Raw genomic sequence first — 25,388 nt, 5'->3', positions numbered from 1 at the left:
CCCCGGGGGTTATTTGCAAGCAACGTAAGTAACTGTTTTTTCTACACTTTTTCATATATTCAGTCAAATCCCCTTCGTTTAGGGCTCAAACTTCAAATACTCTGAAGAAGGAAAGAACAAACTCTTCAGCGATTACAGCCTCGCAGCTGACCAAACTGAGAGTTTATTGTTATGCTTTGGTGCACCTGCAGCTTCATCCACATGACATCTCATGCTGATCATGACACAAATGTAGACATTCCTCAAAACTACTCACCAGGACTCAAACCAGGCAGAAACATTTAGAAAGATTTACTGTGCAAACACAGTCTAATCAGTTCAGTCATTATATTGTCCCTGCAACTTGTTTTTAGAGTGCATCCTGTTGAAGTCACACGGTTGAACGTTATCGTCATGCTTTGCACTTTTTTATTGTTTTTCTTCTTTTGTTTGATCCAAACCAATCTCTACTGATGATTAAATCAAACTGATTAAATCAAACTGGGCATAATCACTAAAACAAAGAGAACCCCTGATAAGCCACATTATTACATTTGGTTGACCTCACATGTGCACTCAGGTTTCACACACACACACACACACACACACACACACACACACACACACACACACACACACATACACACACACACACACACAATCACACACACACACACACACAATCACACACACAATCACACACACACACACACACACACACACACACACACACACACACACACACACACACGCATGCACTCCATCACCCTGTTCTTCATAAGGAGGGGTGATTGAAAAGGAACTAAGCTAAGTTACGTGCTCACTCTTCATGCTGGAGCTCAGTCCTCCTGAAACATTCTTCCTGCACAGCGACGACTCAGCATTCTACCTCCGTGTTTAGAGTGTGGGCCGCTAATACCTCGAGAGGTTTCATTGCACTTCGAAATAATCCAAAGTTCAGACAAGCTGCAGGAATTTCAAAGTCGATTACTGGGTCCAACACATGCAGCAACAGGGCAGCTTTTACTGCTGTTTATTTTTTGATTTTTTTTCTATTTATTTTTACGAGGAGTCAAGAACACTTTGCCAGGATTTTATCTGATGTGACAATATCATGGGCTTTTGTATGAAGGAGCTGCTTTAAAAAAAACATTTTTTTAAAGATGTTTTATGTTACAAAAGAAGACTAAGTCAACAGGTGAGTCTATTTATTTTTTCTTTCTACATATTTGAATGCATAAGATAAATCAGATAATGCAGCTAGTGTCTTTTTTACTCCCAATACTTCCACAGAACAAAATACTTTTTGATTTTTTTGTGAAATTCTAAATATTCTAGAGGACCCTAAAAACCCCAGGATCTACCATTAGCATTCAAGTCGGCTTGTGGAGTTCTACAAGAACAAACTATGGCGTTTGGGGACCTCCTGGAGCAGGTGGGCAGCACAGGACGCTTCCAGATCCTGCATGTGACCCTCCTGGTCATACCTGTCCTGTTGATGGCTAGTCACAATCTGCTGCAGAACTTTGTGGCCGCCGTGCCCGCTCACTACTGCAGCGCTCAAACTAACCTCTCTCAGTCCCGGCTGACCGCGGAGCAGACGCTGTTGATCACGGTGCCGCTGGAGAAGAATGGAAGGCCGGATAGGTGTCAGCGTTACGTCACTCCACAATGGCACCTCATAGCTGAGAACGGGACCTCCAGCTCAGGGGACCAGGGAGACGCTCAGGATGATGGGGCGAACATTGACCTGCAGGGATGCACAGATGGATGGTCCTACAACATGACTGAGATGACCTCCACCATCATATCTGATGTAGGACTAAATATCTTCTTTTTTTTTTACATGATTGTGTGCGTGTGTGTCTTCGGTCATTTGTGTTCATTTGTCTTACTTCTTGTCAGTGGCACTTGGTGTGTGATATGCGCTCTTTGAAGGAAATGGGTCAAACAGTCTACATGGGAGGTGTGCTTTTGGGAGCTTTTATCTTTGGAGGTCTGTCAGACAGGTAAACTTTGTGCAAATCATTTTAAAGCTTCTGTACAGTATAAGACATGTATCTGTTTCAGTAATCATAAATGTCAAATCTCATCAAAAGATATATAAATATCATGAGAAAAGTGTAAACTGTACAAGCCAAACACCACCTTCAACTGTGTGGTAACCCCTAGATACGGACGACGCAACCTCCTGCTTTTTTCTAACCTGCTGATGGCCGTGTCAGGAACGTGTGTCGCTTTCTCCCCCTCCTTCTCGCTCTTCTGCCTGTTCCGGTTTATGTGTGGCATGTCTCTGTCCGGCATGGGTCTCAACACCTTCTCGCTCAGTAAGCCTTTCACCTGGAGGGGGGAACAATTAAAGTATTGTGTTAAAAAAGGGCCTAACTGAAATCAGCCATGTTGAATAATCAAAGTCCATTAAATATCTCTCCTTCATTCATCTGTTTCAAGTTGTGGAGTGGATCCCCACTCGCATACGGACTGTGACGGGGACATTAACAGGTTACTGTTACACGGTGGGACAGCTGATCCTGGCGGTCATAGCCTACTTCATCCGAGACTGGAGGTGGTTGACCCTGACTGTGTCTTTGCCCTTCTATGTTTTCTTCCTCTACTCATGGTGAGTACCAAGACTCTCAAAATGAAAGTTCTTTGATGATGGAGTCTGAAGGCTAAGTGATCAATGTCACTCATCACACTATGAATCAACACACTGAGCAAATATCTTCTACAGGTGGTTTCTTGAGTCTTCAAGATGGTTGGTCCTGAGTAATAACTGTGAGGAAGCCGTCAAAAACCTTCAAAGCGTGGCCAGATTTAATGGCCGACAAGAGGAGGGAGAAAAAATTGACGTTAAAGTAAGGGAGCGTTAAAGTCTCTGCAGCATCTACCTCGTTTTAGAATGAATCTAGACTGACATAACCCTTTCTTTTTTGTACACAGATGGTGCAGGAATCTATGAAGAAAGAGTTGTCCTGTTCGCACGGCACCTACACCATCCTTGATTTGTTCCGCACCACCACAATGAGGAATATGACACTCTGCCTTAGTGCTGTCTGGTACATGTTACACATCTGTCATGTAAAACCACGGTGACCCGTTTCAGAAGTGGGACACTTCAATGACACAGCGCCTACTTTTTTTTTGTTTTGAATCTCTAGGTTATCAACAAGCTTCGCCTACTATGGTCTTTCTATGGATCTGCAGAAATTTGGGGTGAACATCTACCTAATCCAAGTGATCTTTGGAGCTGTCGACATCCCTGCTAAAGTCGTCATAACTGTGACTATGAGTTACATCGGAAGGCGGCCATCACAGTGCGGTGCTCTCATATTGGCTGGAGTGACTATTCTGGCCAACGTGCTGGTACCTTATGGTATTTAAAACACCCGTACAAAATACAGTGTGATTGTCAGAACACATACAAACAGGAAAACGACCTGATGCATGTTCCTCTCCTGTGCAGATCAACAGACTGTGCGCACCAGTCTGGCTGTGGTGGGTAAAGGTTGCCTTGCTGCCTCCTTTAACTGCTGCTACCTTTACACTGGAGAGCTTTACCCCACAATCATTCGGTGAGTCTGAAACTTTTCAATGTTGTAGGTTTATAGATTCACTCGAGGAATTCAGTTCCCTTTATATGTAAGATACTCAGCTGTTTCTATCCGGTACTTCTGTAAACCCTGTAAAAGACCCGTTTAAGAAGTCTGCAGCCAGGTTTATCATCTGTACATTATTGTCAGGAATATAAACTAGAGCCCAACCAATTTATCCACCAGTCAATAATATCAGTAGATATAAGCACATCCAGTGACTACTGATATCGGCTAATTTTATTGCAGATTTATGCCCCAATATGACTTCATTTATTCAGCAGTCAAAAAGCATTTCATTTGAGTTTCATCGTATCACACCAGCAGTTCTCTTTCTGCAGCAGAGGGCGCTATAGGGATTACAACCAGCATTATCACTCCACAGTGTCAGGCGGTGATGCATGTACATGAGCAGTTACTTTGCAGTTGAGTGACCATCTTTTTCCACAAGTGTTTGATACCTGCATTTGAGGGATCAACGCCCCCCAAAACATTGTATCTCTATACCTATATTTCTACAGGTCCAGGATAGATATAAGAACAATACCGGCCGATATATTGGTATTGGATTTTTTTCTCTTCCTAATATTGGTCTGGCCCTAATATAAACAATAACAACTCATTTTAAAATAAATCCAGGCATGCGGGTGCAGTTTAAGCTCCTTTGCTTTAAGACAGAAATCCCTGGTAGCAAATTGGTGAAAATCTACCAAAACAAAAATATGTGCAGCTCACGTGTGCATAGAGTGATCTGCTTTAGGACATGTCGTTGCTCTGCAGTTCAGTGTGCAGAAATGATTTATGGTAGGATGTCAACAAAAGGTTATTTGGGCAGTTACTTATTGACTGTGTTAAACAAAGATGCCTAGAATGACACCAGGGTCATGACAATGATCATAACCTGAATGACCACACAGTTACATATTCTTCTTGTGCAACACAGAGATGTAAAAAAAAAAAAAAATGACTCTGAAACTATGGACTGAAGAATTCATTTAATTTGATGTCTTAAGGGGTTTTTGTCCATGGTCACTATTAGCTCAAGATGATCATCAGCATCGCATCATGATCAGAAAAAACTAATTGAAAGCCATTGTTGCCTGTTATTTGCTAAACTCACTTTGTGATCTTTTAACCTGACGAGCATTATTTAGCTTTTCTCTCTTACTGACAGCGTGTGTGCTTCCAGAAGTGCAGTTGAATGCACCTGACACCAACAAACCACATTCAACTCCTGCTTAGTCAAATGCTCCGTTTAAAATTGTCTGTATAATGAATGCCCATTTCCTCCATCAAATGTCATCTCTGTGATATATTCAGCAACAGAGTGGGAGCCTGAGGGGCTTAACAAACACCTGGAGGGGCTACAGGGCGTGCTCCTTTATGACTGAGTTATGCTACATCTTTCAAGCTACTTTAGACAGTAGAATTCCCCATGGTATGAGAGATACTTGGATTTTAAAATAATAGTTTTCAAAGGCAAAAATCCAATTTACCTAGCTCCTGCCACCTAAAATGATGCAAACATAGTCTAAAACTTGACTAAACATATTTGATTACAGTCTGGCTACCAGACAACAGCTACTGTTTGCATTCTTTCACTTCACTATCTAACAAGAGTCTGAATACTAACATTACTCACTGACATTCATCTAGTTGTAAAAAAGAAGGCTGACAGTAAGAACAGCTAGGACATTGCCATTAGCTGTGCTCTGATGGCGTCCGGGTAATTTTATTTTATAAACCTTTTTCATAGGTTTTTTTTTTCATATTTTCATAAACCTTAATGGCACTGATGTCCCCCCCCAGAGTTTCACAATCCACTTCCAACTGGGAAGTGATAGTATGATAACAATTGTACATTTCTTTCTATGTATATGACTTCCACATTCAATTATAATAACACTATTTGATGCTCAGTAATACGGTGGCCTGTAGGTACATAGGCTTGGCAACAGCTGACACGAGGTACATTTAGAGAATCGTGCAGCATATTCATAAACGCTGCACTTTCAAGAGCAAATGCAAACATTCAAATGACATGCAACAGCTGCAATGTGCTGCAAATACATACACAAGGACTGTACGTCTGTTGAAAGGGCTGACCTTGCAGCGTTTTTTTATTGGTCGTTTCTGACTGAGTGTGTGTTTTTGACTTGTATTTGCGGCGTGTTTGATGTTAATGCAGATGTTTCAGCTTTTTGCAGCACGTTCATTTCTTTTGCAGTGCGTCTCAGCCGTTGCATTTAATTTAAGTGAAAGTGCAGCGTTTCTGAATATGCTGTTTCTCTGAAAAGCTGTTGCCGAGCCTCTGCACCTACAGTAACGTATTTTTACTAAATCTGAAAAAGACAGAGTGAGACCTCCAAACAAATTCTTAAGGACTGTCCATTTAGGTTAACAGTTTGAACATACTGCCAGTGATAGTTTATCACATGCATCATCATCACTGATTGAAAGTGTTCAATGGCTGTAAGTGGCCTTTTAAAGCTTTGTTTTCTCTCTCAGTCAGAATGGTATGGGCTGGGTGTCTATGATGGCTCGTGTAGGGGCTATGGTGGCCCCGATGGTCCTTCTCATGGGGGACTACATGCCTTGGTTACCAGGTGTGATCTACGGAGGTCTTCCTATTCTCAGTGGAGTGGCTGCAGTATTCCTCCCTGAAACACTTGGATCGCCCCTTCCTGACACAATACAGGACGTGGAGGACAGGTAAGATCAGCCAGCAGCAATGCTGGGCTTGAATGTTTGTAGCAGGTGTTATGATTTCTGACAAAATATTACTATAGCAAAAATAATGTCACTACAGAACAAAGACATTCAGCTATAAGGGGATGTAAATGGGGATTTAAATGTCACTAAATGTACATCGCAAGCCAAATTAACTCTGTAAGTCTAGATAACTTCTGAACAAGACATGCAGACAAAAGTTACAACAATCACAGATAATACCAGTAAAATTAAAGTCACCTCAAACAGCAGAAGGGAAGCTTGAGTAGAATACTTTGAGGAAATGCAGCTTCATAAAACGTGACTGTGGGAACAACACTGCACTATTCCTGACATTAGCAGCTGCTTGCATGTTTTGGTTAAGTTAGCTCAAGACATGAAGCACAAAACAACAGTAGCTAACTGTTAGCTCACAATGCTAACTTACAGTCTTGTTCAGGGGTGGGCAACTGGCGGCCCGGGGGCCACATGCGGCCCCCATCAACCCTCAACGTGGCCCTCAGGTCAATTTTTACACATCAATTAATCGGGAACATGAAGAAAACATGACTAAATCTGCCATGAAATCATGAAAACCAGAAGTATGTCCATAATAATATTTGATCAGTGGCATATGTTGAGTTAAATTGGAGACAAAATTGACTGTAATTGTTTTTGTATGCTACAATTTGGCCCCTCTGGCAGTGAGAATTAAATGAATGTGGCCCTTGCTGTGACCAAAGTTGCCCCATCCCTGGTCTTGTTAGTGAAGCTCGTTTACATGTCATCTTCTTCATACACCTTGTCGTCGTCATTATCATCCATCTGTTGCAAGACAATATCAGAACTCATGGGCATCTCTGGTCTAGCCACCTGAGACCAGCAGCAATGAAAGAGATCCAATCAAGGCTTATTTTATGTGCGTTAACAAAGTTGACTGTAACTGGCAACCTGAGAAGCGAGGACGGGACCTTAAGAGCGACTTTTTTTATCTGCACTAACAGAGATATTTACTTAAAAAATATATAATATTTAAGCTAAATTGCGTTTATATGTCTGTTAATGGGTTAGCCTGGCCGGGATTGTTTTACGGTGGATTGCGTTCCGACCATTTAGCTCATGTGCCTCACCTGTGCCAGTGTTTGGGTGAAAGGAGTGACCATGTTAACTGATGACTTTTAGTTTAAGGAATCTATGGATGTCATAATCACAAAAGTAAAAAAAATAACAGATTGTCATTAACAGTTGTCTAAAAGTATAACAGTTGTCATTAAAATGCCTATATTTAATGAAATGATAAACTGTTATCGTCAGATAAAAACAAAAACGAAAAGGCATTTGTAAAGACAGCTATAGGCTTTTAAACAGCTGTTGTAGACTTCCAAGCCTACAGAAATAGGCCTGAGTAGACCCTCCCAGATTAGACATTCATGTGCCACCTGGAGTTTACAGTGTCTTGTTGTAAGTTACAAACTATGTTTAAAGTTTAAGGCTAAAGAATTCAGGCTTCTAGGACTAACTATAATCCTGGACTCAAATCACAGCATCAACGAACCATGGGCACAATAATTCCGGCCACTGAAAAATCTATATAGGCTATAATAACAAAAAAAAAGGCGGTTTGGTGTCTTTGATATGTGTAGGCTAAACTAGACAATATTTTTCATTGTTTAGGCCTACATAAATATTAGTGGTGGTTGGATTTGGTGAGCATTGAGTTAGGGTATATAGGGCCTTAAAATCCTGCAGGCTCCAAAATCTAAACATTACAGCAAGCAGAAGGACTCTGGGTCAGAGATCCTCTTGTGGTTATTCCATCAGCAAAAATCTTCTCAAGAAACACCTGTAGGCCATAGTAAGAGAGCAAGAGTAAAAAAAAAAAAAAAAGAACTGTCCATGTCTGATTTTTATCTCTGTTTTTAAAACAGGGGATCTGGGAGAAGCTCCAAAAAGACACCAAAGGAAGCAATAATCTTGCAAGACACTCAGTCGAATCTCCTAAAGCAGACTGCCTGAGGGCATCTCTGCTCTACTTCTGACGTTTTTACTGACATGTTAATGAAACTTGAGTGGGTGCTGCTTCTTTTTCTGGCCTGCTTATTTGTTTGATTTTTTTCCTTTTTGAGCATGTTATTAGTCATGAACGCTGGAACAAATGGAGTTTCAATGTTATTGTTAACAGGTCAAACAGTGAAATGAATAGCTTAAAAAAACTGACTTTTGTATTTGATGTCCAGTAGATTAGGTCTCTGAAGTAATGTTTATATTTTATATGTGTGTATACAAAGAGGATATAATTCTTAATAAAAAAAAACCTCCTCCATGTTACAGTTCTCCGCTGTTCTTTTTCAAATGAGAAATGAATTCAATGTGTCTTGTGTGTATCTCTCTTCTTCTGGTCTTTTTCTACACCTAAAATAATAACTATGATTTCAAAACAACAGCCCGTTTAATGAGACTGGCTCACTGTCACTGCTCACTTTTTTAAATTACCTTAAAAAGTTGGATGAAAAACAGAAGATGAATAGATGGTTTTAATCCAAGTGCAGAACAGACAGCGCCACCCAATGGAAAAAAAGATGTACAACAGGTCCAGCTATCAGACAATGCCCTGACGTCATCCTGTGCTTCTGATATCAATCAATCAGTAAGCCAACCTGGAGTTCTTTTCTTAAACATACATGGCTATACAGTTACCACTCCAGTTTTACTTGTCACTCTTTAGTTTAATGTTTGCACTACACCCTCTGGTTTCCTGTAGACTGGACCAAAAAAGTCCATATACTCTGTAAATATTAAACTTCACATAGACAGTGTGTCTGCAGGGCCGGTAATGAACAAGCACAAACATGGGAAACCAAATATTGCATGGTCACTGAGACAAAGTTCAACAAAAGGAAAACAAAAAACTTCAGATAAGAAGCTGACTCAGGGGCGGCTGTGGCTCAGTTGGTAGAGTCGGTCGTCTCACAACTGGAAGGTTGGGGGTTTGAACCCCAGCTCCTGCAGCCACATGTCCGAGTCCTTGGGCAAGACACTTCACCTCAAGTTGCTCCCGCTACTTCGTCAGCAGTGTATGAATGTGTATGAATGGGATTAGTTACTTCTGATGGTCACTTTATATAGCAACCTCTGCCATCAGTGTGTGAATGTGTAGGTCTGACCTGCGGTGTGAAAGCACTTTGAGTAGTCAGAAGACAAGCCCGAGAAAAGCTCAGGTTCATTTACACTAACTTACTCTGAGCAGTCTCACATCTCACAGTGTCTAAAAGTGCCGTGTACATTTTGCAACATATTAATAAATAGTGAATTAAACTGACGTTGCAAAAGGACTCACTGTATGTATTGCTCCTGTCTTGGCACAGCTCTCTCTGTGCGCATTTACAGTTTGTCATAATCACCATCACAGAGGGACACAAGCTTTAACCAAACATATTTTTAAAGTTGGAAACATTTTCTTTGTCAATATATTTGTGCTGATATTAACAACAGGTAATAAACCTTGGTGGTCAGTGTACTGAAAGTGAACACTTTAAATGTCTGAGTAAAATAACAAACTAACATCTTAAGTGTAATGTTAACTTTAAATAAAACACTGGAGACACTGCTTTGTTTTAAAATACATTGACATTTATAATAAACTCTGTTTTTGACTAGAGGATTTTTGTTATTTTAAATTTGCAATAATTGATGATGGGATCTTAAACTGCTTGTAGTTCAGTATCACTAGCTCTGCTCAATACCGACAAACATTGTTACTGTATATTTATCACATATTATGTTTGTTTTTGAATGAAGACACACGACGGTACCTTATAGAAAACAGGATCCTTCTCACTTCTTGAAGCTGGTGAATCTCCTCTGGCACGCTTATTATGAATCCTGCTGTTATGACACCATCTAGTGGTGAATGCACGCTAAAGCATAAGCAAAACTGATCATTAGAATACTTGTATATGTATACTGTATGTATGACTTCTGTCTTTTTTTGTCATAAAAAACGTAAAAGTTTCACCCTTCTTGATAACCCTATTTGCATTCAATATAATAAGGCGACTCTAAATTACCTTTTATTCACCCATTTTTTTCTTTTAACACAAAAGGGACATTATTTTTATTTTAGCAATATGGTTTGGTTTTTAATAAGCTCTCGTGAAGAGATAATTCATCTTAAATATATTCAGCTGAAGAGGGGATATGGCACAGGAGAAAAGATAACTACATGATTTTGATTGATTTGGAATGTAAATCTTTTAAAGTAAATAAACAGCTTTTTGTGTTTGTGTGTAGCCTCATATTTGATCATTTTTAGGAGTTGTGTCACTTCATAATGTTCAGCTCACACACAGGTATGTTGGTGTTTTATGTGGTTATGTGGCTCGGCTCCTGAATGAGCTATCATGTGAGAAAAGAAGCAGCATGTAAAACACATTTTTTTTATAATCTCTAAACTCCAAAGCACCATATTAAACGCATCATAACCAGATTTGATGTGAGTGCCCCACACTGGGACGCTCGGTGCATCGTGTGTGTTGAGGCAGCAGAGTCCAACCTGAAGTGAAGATCAGAGACGTAACAAAGTTCATAATAAAATTACTCCAGAAATAACTACATCATAAAATGATATGAATAAAGATTTATTTTCTCATATGAACAGGTGGATTCATTTTTCATTTTATTTTACAATCTATGACAATCTCGCATTTTTTCTTCTTTTTTTTTTCTAGCATATTTCAGGAATGACATGGGGAAAGGTTCTTTTTTATTGCTGAATGTTAAATGAAATACACTTTCACTGACTGGAAAAAGAATTGTCTGCTGCTTTTTTTTATTTTTTTTTACCATGCACCCATCTAACCGTGACCACAAGGACATGCAGAAGAGAGGTGTTCAAACATTTCAAGCGAGGGTGGGGTCAGGTGTTGTGGTGGTAGTGGTGGTGGTGAGGGAGGGAGGGAGGGAGGATAATAAAATTAAAAAGTGGATGTGCCTGGTAGCATCTTGATTAAGTGGGAGGGCTGGCAAGGTGAAGGGAGTATTACATGTAAAGTAGACAATCTTCTTTTTGCATTCTTCAGACATTGACCCAGAGGCGAGAAACTCAGTGAAATATCTGCAAGTGAGGTGAGACCAAAGACCTTTCTATAAAACACCACTGTTTCTTTTTGACGATATAGCAGATATGATAGCAGATCAATCTTTTTTTTAAGAGTTTAAAATCTGATAGGATCATCCAGCATTCACTTGATTTTACCAACAGTGATGACGAATCATCATCTGCCTTTTGTCACAAAGTCAATTTGAAGAAATTTCATACATTTCCTTTTTCATATCTTCCTTTCCTTCGAGGGGGGGGGGGGGGGGGGGGGGCAATGGGTTTGAATTATTTTGTTTCCTTTTAAAAGTATTATAATATTAAGACTGGATTTGAAACGACAGGATCCGTCAACATACAAAGCAGTACACAGTACTTTTGGAGGGGGACACTATTTGACCTAACTGGAAGTGTACATGTAGAGTGGAGCGCTCTTAACCAGGTGATAACATAAGTTATGGACACAGTCATTCATTGGACGTGAATATGTGAACAAGAAAGGCTGACAGCTTGATAGACGGCTGCATAATGGCTTTAAAAACTAACTCATGTAAATATGCATTTATATCATGATAGTTCATTCTACACTATAGGCATCACATAGCTTTTTTACACACACAGCACACTACAGTCACCTCTTAGAAAATGATGTAATCAAACAGCAAAATAGAAAGTTTGCATATTTTTGCATTGTATGATCCTCCAAAGATTCACAGCTATTTCGTTTATATTGTCGAGTGTGTTCTGCACTGTTCTGCTTCCACTTGGCTTTCCTTTACTCTTCGTATGGGAGGGTTCAGGGAACTGATAGAATGTATGTGAACAGTTAGGCCTTCATCATCTGAGAACCTAAGTCTTAGGTAGACCTTAAGTCGAGGAAATGGGTGAACAGGGTCTAAAGTGGAGGGGCGGGGCGGGGGGGGGCATGTGGAAATCCTGAGACACTGTGTGGCCGGCCTTTTACGCGAGCCACAAAAACAGAATGGACACAGAAGGATGATGAGGCATGGGATTGGGGGCTGAGTTGAGTGGAAACAGATGCAATCTTTTTGTTTTGCCATCACCTCTGATGGCAGGGGTCACCCCTGTGCCGAGCGGCTCAGTGTTTGTCAGCCTCATAACAGGCTTAACATGAGGGCAACCTGCTGGGAAATAAAAGGGACCTAATTGGGGCAGGCTGCAAAGAGGGGGCAGAATAGTTGTAAACACATCAAGCAATGACCTGCATAACATAGCAGCCTACAGCAGCCTTACCTGTGCACCTACACTGAGGGTCAGTGTTCTGATAAAGCACTAATCTGTGGACCTCTGAGACGCTCTGTCAGCTCTGCTGAGACACCAGGAGACCCACATTTTTGATCTTACCACAACAAACTAGGAAATTCATCTAACAATCACAAATACATGCAAGCAAACTGACATGCGCGTGCGTGCGCGCACTAACACGCACACACACACACACACACACACACACACACACACACACACACACACACACACACACAACCACACACAAACGCACACACACACACAGGGTCATTTGTGCACACACAACCAATTCATCTCTCTCTCTCTCTCTCTCTCTCTCTCTCTGTAGACTTTCTTCAGAGGGCAAAAAGGATCTAAACTGTATTCATCAGGCATTCTATTAGATCCAAAATTAAAAATCCTACAGGCGAATCATATTAATGTAAACATACACTTTATGTTGAAGTGGTTTATATTGCGTGACATGGAAGGGGTTATGTTCCAGTGGGGCTAGACTCCTCAAAGAATGCAACTTGGAAAGAAAAAAGTAAAACAGGAAACCAGAGAGGAAAAAAACAAAACAAACGTGTATAAAAAATGAGGCGTCCATATAAGAAAGGCTACAAAAACCTCCACTGGCCCTCTGGCATCGGCATACAGCAAAAGGCACCACAATATTACTCTATTTTTTACGTAGTGAAAAAACTGGCACATCTTTTATGCTGTAAATCAAAATGTACATATAAATAGAGTTTTCCCTATAAAAAAGTCTTTGCTGTTAACTAGTAGACAACTTTTGCTAAAATGAAAATAAATATTTCATTTGTTTAGAATATCTGTCAGTTATATAAAATAAAAATATTTCTTATAGATGCAGGTCTATGCTATATTGATTTTCGTTGGTTCATTTTCACTCTTTACTGGGGTGTATTGTCCGGTTTGGAGCGTGAGTGTGTAAGTCTCGTGTGCATGTTTCCATGCCCACTGTGCCGCCCCGATGAGTGAGAAGTCCGACTGTCCGCCGGCCTGTAGATGGTGGACGGCTCTGCATTCATGTTCTGCATACTGAGGAAGGGCGTGCTCTCACCGTCCTCCTCGGACTCACTATCTGTTAGGCAGCTCCGAGATCCATAGTCCCGAGATGCCTCGTATCCACGTGGGGCCACGTGGCCGTTCAGTCTGGATCTCCGCCAGCGCCGGCTCCCAGTTCCACTGGACCCACTTCTCTTTGGTTGCTCTCGAGAGGAGAGATACTCCTGGGTGGTCTCATAGTCTTCTTCCTCAGCCAGCCGGTAGGGGCTGGAGGGCAGGCTGCCCCTGCTGTCATTAAGATAGGTACGACGCTGCTGCCGGTAGGGCTCCTGGCACTGTGCATCGTGTAGCGGCACCTGGTAGCGGCGTAGTAGAGGCTGGTCATCCTCCAGTGGGTAGGGGTTGTGGACAGCAGGAGGCAAAGACATGGCATGGCTGGCATTTGGGGATGTGATCTGGAAGGTAGGCACCTGCGATGGCAATGAGTAATGGAAATCCACCGGTGAGAGGCGGGCTGGTGTCGTCAGAGCTGACACATATCTGTAGTAAAAACAGAGGGGGAAATAGTTATCTCGAGAACATCAAAAACAGGAAGTGAGAAAAATGAAGTCTGCAGGATTTGAATGTTTCATAAGTATTCTGCTGAGTCAATGAACAATGTACCCTAAGTACCAAGCAACAAGGAAGTTGTGAATGAACGCTTAAATATTCATAGAAGTATTTTTTCATAAATATGTTTAGTCATTTACATTTCAGAAGCTTTTCAGAACTGTTAACTATCTTACAAGTTTGATTTAGGGCCTTTCTTATTTTGAGGCATTTTTGAAGAAGGCTGACATTAATTGGGAGTACTGCCTTTTAGTTCAATTATACTTTTGCAGTGTAGTATTTATTTCCCATTAATATATTTGGATAAAAGCGTCTGCTAAGTGAATTGTAGAATATATTTGATACCCTTATTCTGCTTTAGAAAGAATCGACTTCTGTGATCATAACTTAAACATCTTTGAAGGAAAGTTAATTTCACCACTAACGCGTTTCATGTGGTGTTCCCCAGGGCTCTATTCTGGATCCATTTATTTTTTTATACACTTTTGAGCTAGAATATTTTTAAAAAAAATTGATGTTTGCTGATTATCCTCAAGATTAAATGTATCATATTATGCTCATGGAAACTGGTAACTTTTCTGAACAGTATTTGTATTTTGTAAGTTGAGGTAGTCTTACACACTTAAAACTAGTTCAACTTTCACATGACTATATCAAAGCTTCCCAAGCTGTTTAACCCAAAGCCCAGTTTGAGGTTGTCTGGCAGGAGCAGCTATTTTGGCTTCCCTTCAGTCTGCAATGAGGACTGATGGTGAGCAAACTGTCCTCCTCCCCAGCCTCAGGCTTCAAACCAAGACACACAAGTTTGTCCTGCTAATCAAGTGTCCTGCTTTAAAATGCTTTTAAAAAGAATTCTTTATGTCCTAAAATGTAAAAATCACGTCACTAGTCTTACATTCATCTACTGTCAAGAAAAAATTTAGAAAGTGCATGGAATAATTAATAAAGATTTTTTTTTGTACAATAGCTTACCTGGCTAATTATCTTTGCACAACTGCAAATGCTATTGCGTAACTGTGTAGTTAACTGTTTCTGTGGTTTTCTAAGGAAGATTTGTAAAAACATGCTACTGTCGAAGTCATTGTAGAAAGACAATGGCTGCTAGTTGTTTTTTTCTGTCAAGCTTATATTAAACTTTAATGATAGGTATGGAGTGTGTTTAATTGACTGACAGGAGTCTTGTCTTTATAATCTGTTGTCATAGTTGCGATTTTTATGTCCCTCCTCCCTCTCTGCTTAATCCCCAATGAGACAAATTTTAATTGTCAAAATATGCGGAACAGATGTAGTCATCATTGTGTCTCACAGACTTAATACATTACTCATTTAACAACTAAACATGCATGTTACTACATTAAAGAGAAACTTGAAGTTATCATATCAGTGACGGTGAGTCATTGTGCATCACAGTGTTTGCAATCGCAAGTGTATTGCCTTGAGGAAACAACAACAGGCAGTGTGCGAGGCTGAGATATTCCCATAACACTGCTGACTCAGCTAATTCAAATGCTCTCCCCATGATGGAAGAGGCGCCTGTTACCTGAAATGACTCTGAGGGGATGTTGGTTATGCAATCTGTGTCTGCACAACAGCTCAATGGCCAAAGTCTATTTATGCTTGTTGTATGCTGGTCTTGTTGATATCTAACAGTTTAAGAGCTTTAAAGGTTACTATAAGGTCGAAACATCTTTTCTGGTTAGTTTTTGATTTAAGACACAAGTTATTCAGCTGATAATTGCTAACACTGCATACTTGAGAGTGCTATCTTGTTATTTATGTCATGTCTAAGCTTTTGCTGCAGCAAGCATCTTGTGCTGGACAGAAATTCTGAAATAATTTGCAGATACATCCATAAAACAGCTATAAATACTTAAGAGCCTCACTGGGCCATTACTTCCATTTTTGGATCCGATGTTAAAGCATGATTCAAGATGGACATTTGCTAATTTGCATATGAAACACCTCAAGTATGCATGTGTCACCAAACATTTTCTTTTTAGATCTAGAAATAGTCTCCGTGCAAAGCGTATAAATCTGCCTTGTTCTTTTAAAAGGCAGGCCAGCACCGGGCGACTCTTACAGTTGCATCCATGCTGCAAATAATCACTGTGCACATTGATGTATGAGGTGTGAAAGTACACAACTTTGAAAGAAATCCAGTATTACAGTATGTTTTTGAACTACTTTTCCCCCCTATGCCCTTCCTTTGAGTTTTTTTCTAAACAGGCCGTATTTATGCTATGCATTGCACAGTTAATTGTTTGCTATGACATCCCTGCATTAGCGTTTAAGTAATTAAACTGTTCTGCATCTGACCTCCTTTATTCATTGACAAATAACCTTAATGTAGTGCTGTATGTCTGCTTTGCGGCCACCTTGGCTCAGATTTTCTGAGCTTTTACCATCCAAATTGCTTTCTGCCTTATCAATTGAGTCTTTTGTGGTTTCACTGGGCTCTTTTTTTTTTTCTTAATGCTTCCTGCTTAGGTTCTATCAAACTTTCATTGTACATTACATTTGGTAAATGTGATCTGATATCTGATTGGCTGATGCTAAATATAAGAGGTTCCTCAAGGAATGATATTTGAGTTACAAGTGCTTCAAGTGCTTAAGACTTTCAACTGAAGTAAATGAGGGCTTGTGTGTACAGGAGGTGGTGAGAACACAAAAGGCAGTGTGTCCTCATGTGTAGCAATCTTTAGCATGTTCCTTTAAGCCTTAAACACAGGGTCTTCAATTACAGAGTTAACAAAGCCTAACATACTCTACCTAACTGGGGCTCCGTTCTATTTCTTAAGCAGCTGTTCTTATGGGTGTTGTGTTGATGCTTAAACATACAGTACATCTTTTCAGTAAAGGGCCAAATCATGTTCACAAATCCCACATTTCCGCCCAGCTCATCGCTAATATATGCCTGTTGAGTGATGTGTACTTGGCTGTGAAATGTATTGTAATCCAAAACACCAGCACAGTGCAGGGAGGACATTTCGGAATTTGAGATGTCACCACAACAAAATTAGGGAGTGTTTCTACCGCATTTAAAAAGGAAGTTCAAACAACGGCCACGGGTGCCAATGACTGAATTAGGGCGCTTGTCTAACACCTGAAAGCACATTATTAAAATAGCTTCCATGTAGTACAAAGTTTATTTTAAAGGAACAATCAAAAAATTTGCTAAACAACTTTCTTTCCATCCTGACATCTTAAATGAGGAGGCAGATTTTTTTTCCCATGCACTCAGTACAGAAATAGTAGCGGGATAAAAATAGATCACTTTGGAGTGGATGAAAGGCTACCTCTGACAGTAAGAGGTAACTGTTTCTTCCATCTTCTATTCTTAGTGCTAAGCTAGGCTAATCCCACCCAGGACCTATCTCTGTAACACAAAGATTAAATACATGTACTTTTGGGTTTTAGGGCAGCGTTGAAAATTAGTGTATTTTCTTAAGGTCACATGGTTTCTTAAATATAATGAAATGTTAAATTTAAGCCAATCAAAGTTAAAAATAAAGGCCAGAGAATAGCTTAACTGTAGCAGCATGTTCCCATTGAAACAAGCACTATTTGTTACTCTTGCCTACTTTGGCGTATGCCGTCATCATGCCTGCTGTGCGTCATTTTCCACTAAGTGTCTCTGGGTGCCCTGACTGATCTCTCAAGGCTGAAAATGAAGCTTCTCATAATGTAAACCACAAACCCAAGCAGGCCTGTTTCCCACCTGTCGCTGTGCGGAGAGTCTCCAAGCGAGTCGAAGGAGTCTCCGTACTGCAGGCCCGGCCGATGGGGGTCAGAGTAACCACAGTGTGCAGCGCGGCGGGCCCGGGCCTCCATGCACGCAGGACTGCTGCATTTACTGGTCCCCACAGACGATGACATCATTCCCGGCGAGTCAGAGAGGATGCTGTCAGAATGTTCCAGGCTCCATGTCCGTTCCTCGTGTCTGACAAATAAAAACTGTGTTAACATGTACACACCCTAGCACGACCACTGTTTTTTCTTCTTCATTTCTTTCTCAATGAAGCTTTAGAACTTCCCTCAGGCTGTGGCTTGAATAAATTCATCAAGTTGCTCGTTCACTTTCTGTGAGATTCTGTATTTAAATAACAGGATAGTGCTGAAAAGAAGCACTTTTTTTTTAGTGCATGCTCACCTGTGAGTTGATGAATGGGCTCGTGTGGAAGAGTTATGAGATCTGGAAGAGGCATGGCTGGCAGGGAAGGACCCCTCTGTCGCAGGCCGTATGACTCGTTCAGTTGCAGGGATGTTCTTTGATATGTACTGTGTTGCAGGAAAAATGGATTTGGCAGATGGAAAAACATGAAAAAGGACAGGCTTTGATGATGTCACTCAGCATGAAAACATTTGCTATAGCTACATCTGTTTGTGTATACTTTCATAATGTTAGGAATTCCTTCAGAAACTTACATCTACCATGGGGATTTCCTCTGGGCCTGGTCCTGGGTGATTGGGTCCGTTAGCTAGGCTGCGATTGGGATGTTCTGGACACATGTTTTGTCGCAGATGATTGTGCATCTTCTTTCTTTGTTTCCTGTTGAGAAATTATATTAAACGATCATTTCATCCTAAACTCTCTTTATTGATTTAATACTAGATTAACTATTTTACCTGTACAAGCTGAAAAGACACAATCTCACATTTAAAAATTCAGTAATCCATTATTTTCAACTACGCTAAACATTACAGTCACTGCCAATAGTAAGTCGTCAGCTTGAGTGTACAGTATACTGTTGTTTTATAAATACAATGAACATGGTTTTAGAAATCTAAGAGGAAAGGTAATATAAGAAGGACAATTTGTCAGCAGGACTTACTTGGTTTTACAGTAGGCAACCACACACACGATGCCCACCACCAAGAGAGCCACACAAATACCCGTGATTGTCAGGACTCTTTTCTGGTAGAGTTCCTCTGCCTCTGTCAACATCACACCCACAAGTACGCAGACGCACCCACACACACCACATGCACACAGTGAGAGAAAGAGAAGGGAAAAAAATTAGTGTCTTGAAGGCGCAGGTTCCCAATAATTCACTGTAGATCTACATTCATTTCTTGTTTGATATTTTTGGACCAAATCCTGAGCAGGATGAAGCTTCATCTTTGCTACCCTGAAGACTCTCTTCACAGCCAAACCTCTCCCCTCTCTTAATCATAAATACAACAGATGCTGTTGCTGCCTGTGCTGCAGTAAGGCAGCGTGGGAGGGTACAGAGGCTCAGCAGCGATAGTTGGACTAATCTATTAAGCAACTGTACTCTCTCAAAATATAATCATTTTATCACATTTTATGATGGTTGAGGCTTTTTGTGACTTATTTATGGCTAAAATAACCTGCAAAGAATGCAAATGGCCTTACTAAACTTATGATTTGGCCATGTGCAATGCTCCATTTCCATTGGACTTAGTTTCTCCAAACATTTTTCATAATCCCATCGTGTATTGACAATATTCACAAAGCTGTTATTTCCTATAATGCCACACTCAAAGTGGCTTATATTGCTGTTTTTCAGGCTAGAAGACATAAAGGTTTCAAGTTATCTAAAAAATAAAACAATTCCCTGCTTTGTTCAAAAGACTAACAACTATGAGGAGTGAAATAAAGCCATATTTTAGTTTAAACAACATATATGCTGACTCATTTGCTACAACTAGACAACAGCTAACGTTAGCATTCAGCCACCTAGCTAAAATTATGAGCTAGGAAGTGGCTGAAGAATGAATATGACTGTTTGGTAGAGTTATCATACAGTAGAAACTCTATACTGTACATTATTAGCTAATGAAATGTAAGCTAATAACTACCTAGCTAACACAATTTAAGCTAGGCAATGGTTGAATTCTAGCTTTAGCCGGTGTCTGACCTTAGCTAATGGGTTATTAAATGTGTTGTTATACGTAGAAAAATGCCTCACTAGCTCTCAAATTTTTACCTTCCCATTGTCTTTTAAGTCGCTCATTTATCAACAAATTTTGAAATGATACAAACATTTTACTCTGTTTACCCAAAGGGGCAAGAGTTGAAAACTAGCAATAGCTATAAAATCCTTACACAGAACATCAGTTTCATGCTGTGTATTGAAACTATGTTAAATTGCATTGTCCCTATTAAATAAATAAATTCAATTTGAGCTTCCTCATCATAGTGAAACATAAGATGAAGGTTATTTTTGTGTGGATAAAGTCAATGGTCAACAATCTCTTTCAACTGTAGAAGTCTTCATATACTCAGGCATTTAGTAATCACAATTGTATGTTTTTTTTCACAGTTATTTAACAAACGTGACATTTTTAAATCAAAATGATAAAATATGAATCTGATGCATTTTGCTTTTCCAGAGAAGAGCTTGTGAGAGGTTAAGGTAGACTCTTTGTGTCCCTGATGAAAAATGAAGGAGCAAAGAGGTACAGTAGTGCTCTCCCTGATAAATAATGTAATAAAAATAAATTGAATTTGTAGAACTCCTTCCATCCGAGGTTTCCTTCTTTCATTCTCCAGCAGCCATTTTATACCAGCATGCCAATTTGTGTCAAGTTTCTGATACAATAAACAAATCATTTTCTGAAATGATATCAGCTTTGGTATAACAACACAATGTCCGCATGGTATTGTTCACCATTTTTTATAATGACATGATGCCTGGCAACTCTACAATGTCAACCACTGGAGCCCTTTTCTGGAAAAGTAGCAGAAAACAAGAGCTAACAATGCAGGCGGATGGAAATAGCAGCAGATAGATGAAACACATGACTGTAGGTTCTAAATTTAGCATGGCATGCTCACATCACAGCATCTACTCCTTGAAGGATAATTCAAACCAGTAACACAGATATTATGTTTCATACTTCAAAGTTACATTTCAGATTCGGTAAAGACAGGGTGATGCGAGAATCATGGACAAGATCACACATAAATAAAAAGAAAAGGGATGGCATGTCAAAGGGAAAGACGGACTCTGGAGGCATGAGATTAAAAGGATTTAGGACAGAAAGAGATGAAGATTGAGGAAAAACATCTGGATGCTTCAAACATGATACACCATGCTTGTTACAGATGGAACAGGGAACCAAAAATCAGTCCAAAAAAAGAAGAATATGCTAACATGAGTAAGATGGAAAAAACTCAGTTAATGGTTCTACTTTTTTATGATTATGCAGGTGATGACATCCAGGTTAATGATGTTTAATGGAGGATCAGTTGCAATTGATCGAGGGTTTGTCATTACAATGAGTTATGGTAGGATTGATCCACCGATTGATTGGTTAATCGAAGGACAATATGATTTACAGATGGGAGAAAGTCAAAACCAAGGACATCTTTTTAGTAGCTTTACTAGGACTGAGAGTCAAAATGGATTGTTCCATACCCATAAATTCAATCCCAAGATGCTCTGCCATGGCAGAGGGTTGACAAGTGGAAGGAAAACAAAAAGAGACCAGGTTTAGATAAGAGAGTGGCACCTTCTTAAATATAGTGAAGCAGACAAAAACAGGCTTTTCAGTAACTAAGACAACATGTCAGACTGACGTGGACAGTAACATCAAAGACGAGACACCAGAACACACATAACAGCATGCAAAACACACTCCAAACCACACTACACAGAGTTACATTAAGACACACTACTTGAATTAAGTCTTGACTAATACTGAAACTGTAATCATATTGTTTCCTGCTTTTCACGTTTCTCTACTTTGATGTTTTTCTCCTGTATGTCTCAACACAGTCCAATGTTAAACACATTGTCTTTTCAGGTTTTTCAGAGTGCTGTTTTCATTACATAAGCTACCTAAATCTCCTAATGGGAAGAGGCGCAAAGCCTCTCATTACTGCTGCATGGGGAACATATGCGTCATCTGCAGAGATTACCTTTGGTTTAGCTTTTTCTACTTTCTAAAAATTGCTACACTGTCTGTTCCCTAACACACCCATCACATGAACAGGCACGTTAGAAGGAGTGTGTCTGTACAGTATCGGAACAATCCCACTGAATAAGAAGAATTATTGTCGGACTTTACATTATATGGCAGAGGGAGGCCATGGGGAGGCTGCGCCAACCAGCTGAGTCCATATCTCTGGCAGCTCACTTGCTTTACTTGGGTTGAAGAAAGTCCCAGCTGTTCTTATGACAACATGCGATTTTAAAGCCAAGCCCTTATAGCTGAGGAGCAGGAGCCATCCTCCTTCTCTTCGGTGTCTCCTGGGGATGGGAGGCGCCCCCACAGGAGGCGGATTTTTATGGATGTGTGCATGCACATGTGCCTGCTTCTTGAGAGAAGATTTGATTTATTTTCTTTAATTGTGAGGGGAAAATGTGAAATATGTGAGAGGCCATAACAGCTCACTTTAAATCCTCTACATTTATCATATCTGGATGTGGCTTTCAAGAACCTGCCTTTTAATGTGGATCTGCACTTTTGAACCAAGCAGAGGTTAATAGCTTCATGGAGTAAGATATTGCATCTCTCACTTAGATTAAGGGGAGATTTAAATACGTTGTGTCTCTGTAAAAAGAACCTATTACACTATGTTCAACTAGAAATATACACCTCTCTCAACTATTAAACATTAAATTACAACTGGCTACAGTTGACTCCTTTCTCATCTTATTCTGCAGATCTGTCTGAGTTAATATTCTGTGAGCTAGAAAGTGGTTGAATGCCAACATTAAACGTCAAAAAGTAGCTAATAAGAAATCAAATTTGTTTTTGTTTTTTGCTGCATTTTCATTATAACTGTCCTAAATGAAAATGTAGTCTACCGTAAAATCTCCTTTATTTCTAAAATATTTAAAACTGGACGAGGAATTAAAGCAGCATTTGAGCTCCGCACCTTGGGAGTGAAAATAGCTGCAATGTGGATAAGAGATTTAGAATGAAGTATAAACGTGTAAATGTAAATCAGATAATTAAAGTGTGGTCTGTGTTAATGTGACTGGATGAGAACTGGAAATAACAAGCCGTCCCTGAAGCAGTCGCACAGCTGCACTTAACTTAAACAGAAATCAGAAAAAGTGAGTGTAGGAAAAAGATCTCCCACACAACATTGTCTCCGCTGCCAGAAAAAAAGAGCAAGTAATTTCAGCGCAGTGGATTACAGTTTAATGTGAAATGAAATTACTTGACTTAAGAAGGGGATTTTTGTATTGTACGCTGAGCCAACATACAACAAACAGTATGTGGAAGCTCTACGAGTCAGACCACAGGGACTCTGAAGGCAGCACCAGGCAGCAGAGAAAGCAGATGAGGTTGGTATTTTCCTAGCCGTGATGTTACTCTGAATTAAATCCACATGGACTTGCAAAGACATGATTGCTGACAAATCTGCAGCATGATAACAGGAGGTTGTTCGCTTTAATCTGACATGAATGAAAGGGTTTATACTTAATACTATATTATGATTAAACACACTTTCTTTAACCCTGTGTAGTTTCCTTCAGGGAGCCAAGTCCTCCATCAAATCTCATGTTTATGTTTCATTAACATCGCGTCACTGACTTCTTTCATCCTTATGTCATCACAAGCTACCGACAGGTGACATTACGATGTAAAGCGAAGACAACTACAGCTAAAAATCTTGAAATGCATGATACAAGACCACGTGCATTATTTTCAAGTAAGAAAAAACCTTAAGGGCAAGATCTATCACGCGGTAGTTATCCACAAACCTTCATCTAATCTCTCTATAATTCTGCAGGTGATGGATGTGTTTTCTGATGTGGAGTGGTGCAGGGTTGACTTCTCTTACCCCCGGGCTAGTGAAGCCGTTTGACACGACACTCTGGTAGCGAGCCTGAACTCCACGCTGAGGACAATGTGCTGGCAGAGCACCATTTTGTTGCTACTTCTGAAGCCGCGTCTGTTTGCAACAATTTGCTATACATTGGATTGAACAGTGATTGGTGTTTTTTCTTTGAGCGCTGGCGTTGATTAAGGTATTTGAAAAGTGAAAAAAGTAGTGCCTCTCTTTCAACAGTTTGCCTTTTTGTTGAAGTTTGTTGTGCTGCTGGTACATGTTTACATAAAGCAGGCACACTAACATCTTAGATATTTCCTGCCTGATGATTGGACCTTTGGCAAATCCCCAATTATCCATAAAAATAGAAAGGAAAGTATTCGATAATTACATTAAAGCTAACAAGAATGTTGTCATGTCAGCTCATGTATGACCCATACACTACACATCTATTTAAATAGGTACATAATTTCACACTTAATATCTTAATGAGGAGCCCTACATGTCACATCTTGCTGGTGTAAAATGTATCATAAAGGGCTTACAATATGACCAGATCATCTGTTGTAGTGATTCAATCATCTGTCATACCTTTTAGAATTGTAACACTTTTAGGCTAATTGTTTCAAACAATCGGGATTGATAGTCTAAAACTTGTTGTGTTTAAAGCTCCTGTGGGGAACCTTCTGTTTGTATTAATTCTGGAGACTCATCACTTTGCTGATCTTGTCCAGTACTCGTGTAAAAGGTTGCTTTTTTTTGGCAGGATGCTGGTTATTATCCGGTGGACACCAACCTAGTGGCAGTGGTTATGGGAATTGGTAACAACTATAAGGCAATGATAAATGTTCTCACTGAGTCTGTTTCATAACAGGCTCCTCACAGGAGCTTTAAATCTCTTTGCAGGAAAGGATCTTCATTAGACGGTGAGAGGTGAGTTGTTTTTTTGCTGCATGTGCGTCTCCCTGTTTGTCTTTCTGTTTGTATGTCTATATTGATTTCTCTCTTTCGGCTTTTACTAATATCCATCTTTTCTAGCAGATGGTTGTCCACCACTGAGCCTGGTTCTGCATGCTAAAGATAGCTTTTATTACCACTGTTGGTAAATATAGGTATCGTCTAGAAATTGATGACTTGTTCTACCATTAGACTGTGTTGTTACATGCACTTGACTGTGTGCAAATCCACTCCCACAAAGCATCTAATCTCATCCACCTACTTGTTGCTATCACACGTACTATCAGCTAGTATTCTGAGAGTGCACATGCAACACAGTGCGAGTTAAAGGGCACCCAACATCACATGCAGACCAAACACAATAACAGACTCTCTGTGTAACTATGCCAGCCTATGAATGAGTCATTTGAGG

At 40.0% G+C, this 25,388-nt stretch overlaps 2 protein-coding genes across 4 annotated transcripts in view; one reads left to right on the top strand and one right to left on the bottom strand.

The window, feature by feature from the left end:
- Positions 1-771: 771 nt before the first annotated feature.
- Positions 772-8,606, top strand: slc22a6l (solute carrier family 22 member 6, like). The gene is made up of 11 exons (XM_061054834.1): positions 772-1,177; positions 1,318-1,795; positions 1,885-1,988; positions 2,152-2,306; positions 2,431-2,599; positions 2,714-2,837; positions 2,923-3,038; positions 3,141-3,355; positions 3,446-3,554; positions 6,081-6,284; positions 8,210-8,606. Exons 2-11 carry the CDS (start codon positions 1,388-1,390, stop codon positions 8,295-8,297), a joined length of 1,692 nt encoding a protein of 563 aa, XP_060910817.1. The 5' UTR covers positions 772-1,177; positions 1,318-1,387; the 3' UTR covers positions 8,298-8,606.
- Positions 8,607-10,902: 2,296 nt separating this feature from the next.
- The window catches only part of nrg2a (neuregulin 2a), an 82,358-nt gene continuing 67,872 nt past the window's right edge, over positions 10,903-25,388 (bottom strand). For 2 of the 3 annotated variants that reach the window (XM_061054833.1, XM_061054832.1), the window contains exons 6-10: positions 19,098-19,200; positions 18,691-18,814; positions 18,416-18,543; positions 17,984-18,205; positions 10,903-14,196 (exon numbers count right to left, since the gene is read on the bottom strand). In XM_061054833.1, coding sequence (XP_060910816.1) covers positions 13,542-14,196; positions 17,984-18,205; positions 18,416-18,543; positions 18,691-18,814; positions 19,098-19,200 — 1,232 coding nt within the window. In that variant the 3' untranslated portion in view covers positions 10,903-13,541. Of the gene's footprint in view, positions 14,197-17,983; positions 18,206-18,415; positions 18,544-18,690; positions 18,815-19,097; positions 19,201-21,650; positions 21,675-25,388 lie in introns of all 3 variants that reach the window. The other variant, XM_061054831.1, reaches the window with a different exon arrangement.

This window comes from Labrus mixtus, chromosome 14 (genome assembly GCF_963584025.1).
Source record: "Labrus mixtus chromosome 14, fLabMix1.1, whole genome shotgun sequence".
NCBI classification, from domain to species: Eukaryota; Metazoa; Chordata; class Actinopteri; order Labriformes; family Labridae; genus Labrus; species Labrus mixtus.
This window is presented reverse-complemented; position numbering and strand designations above follow the sequence as displayed.

Coding starts and splice junctions, on each gene's coding strand:
- slc22a6l (XM_061054834.1), top strand. CDS start 1,388: ATGGCGTTTGGGGACCTCCTGGAGCAGGTGGGCAGCACAGGACGCTTC. Junction 1,989..2,151: donor TTTGGAGGTCTGTCAGACAG/GTAAACTTTGTG, acceptor GGTAACCCCTAG/ATACGGACGACGCAACCTCC. Junction 2,307..2,430: donor TCTCAACACCTTCTCGCTCA/GTAAGCCTTTCA, acceptor ATCTGTTTCAAG/TTGTGGAGTGGATCCCCACT.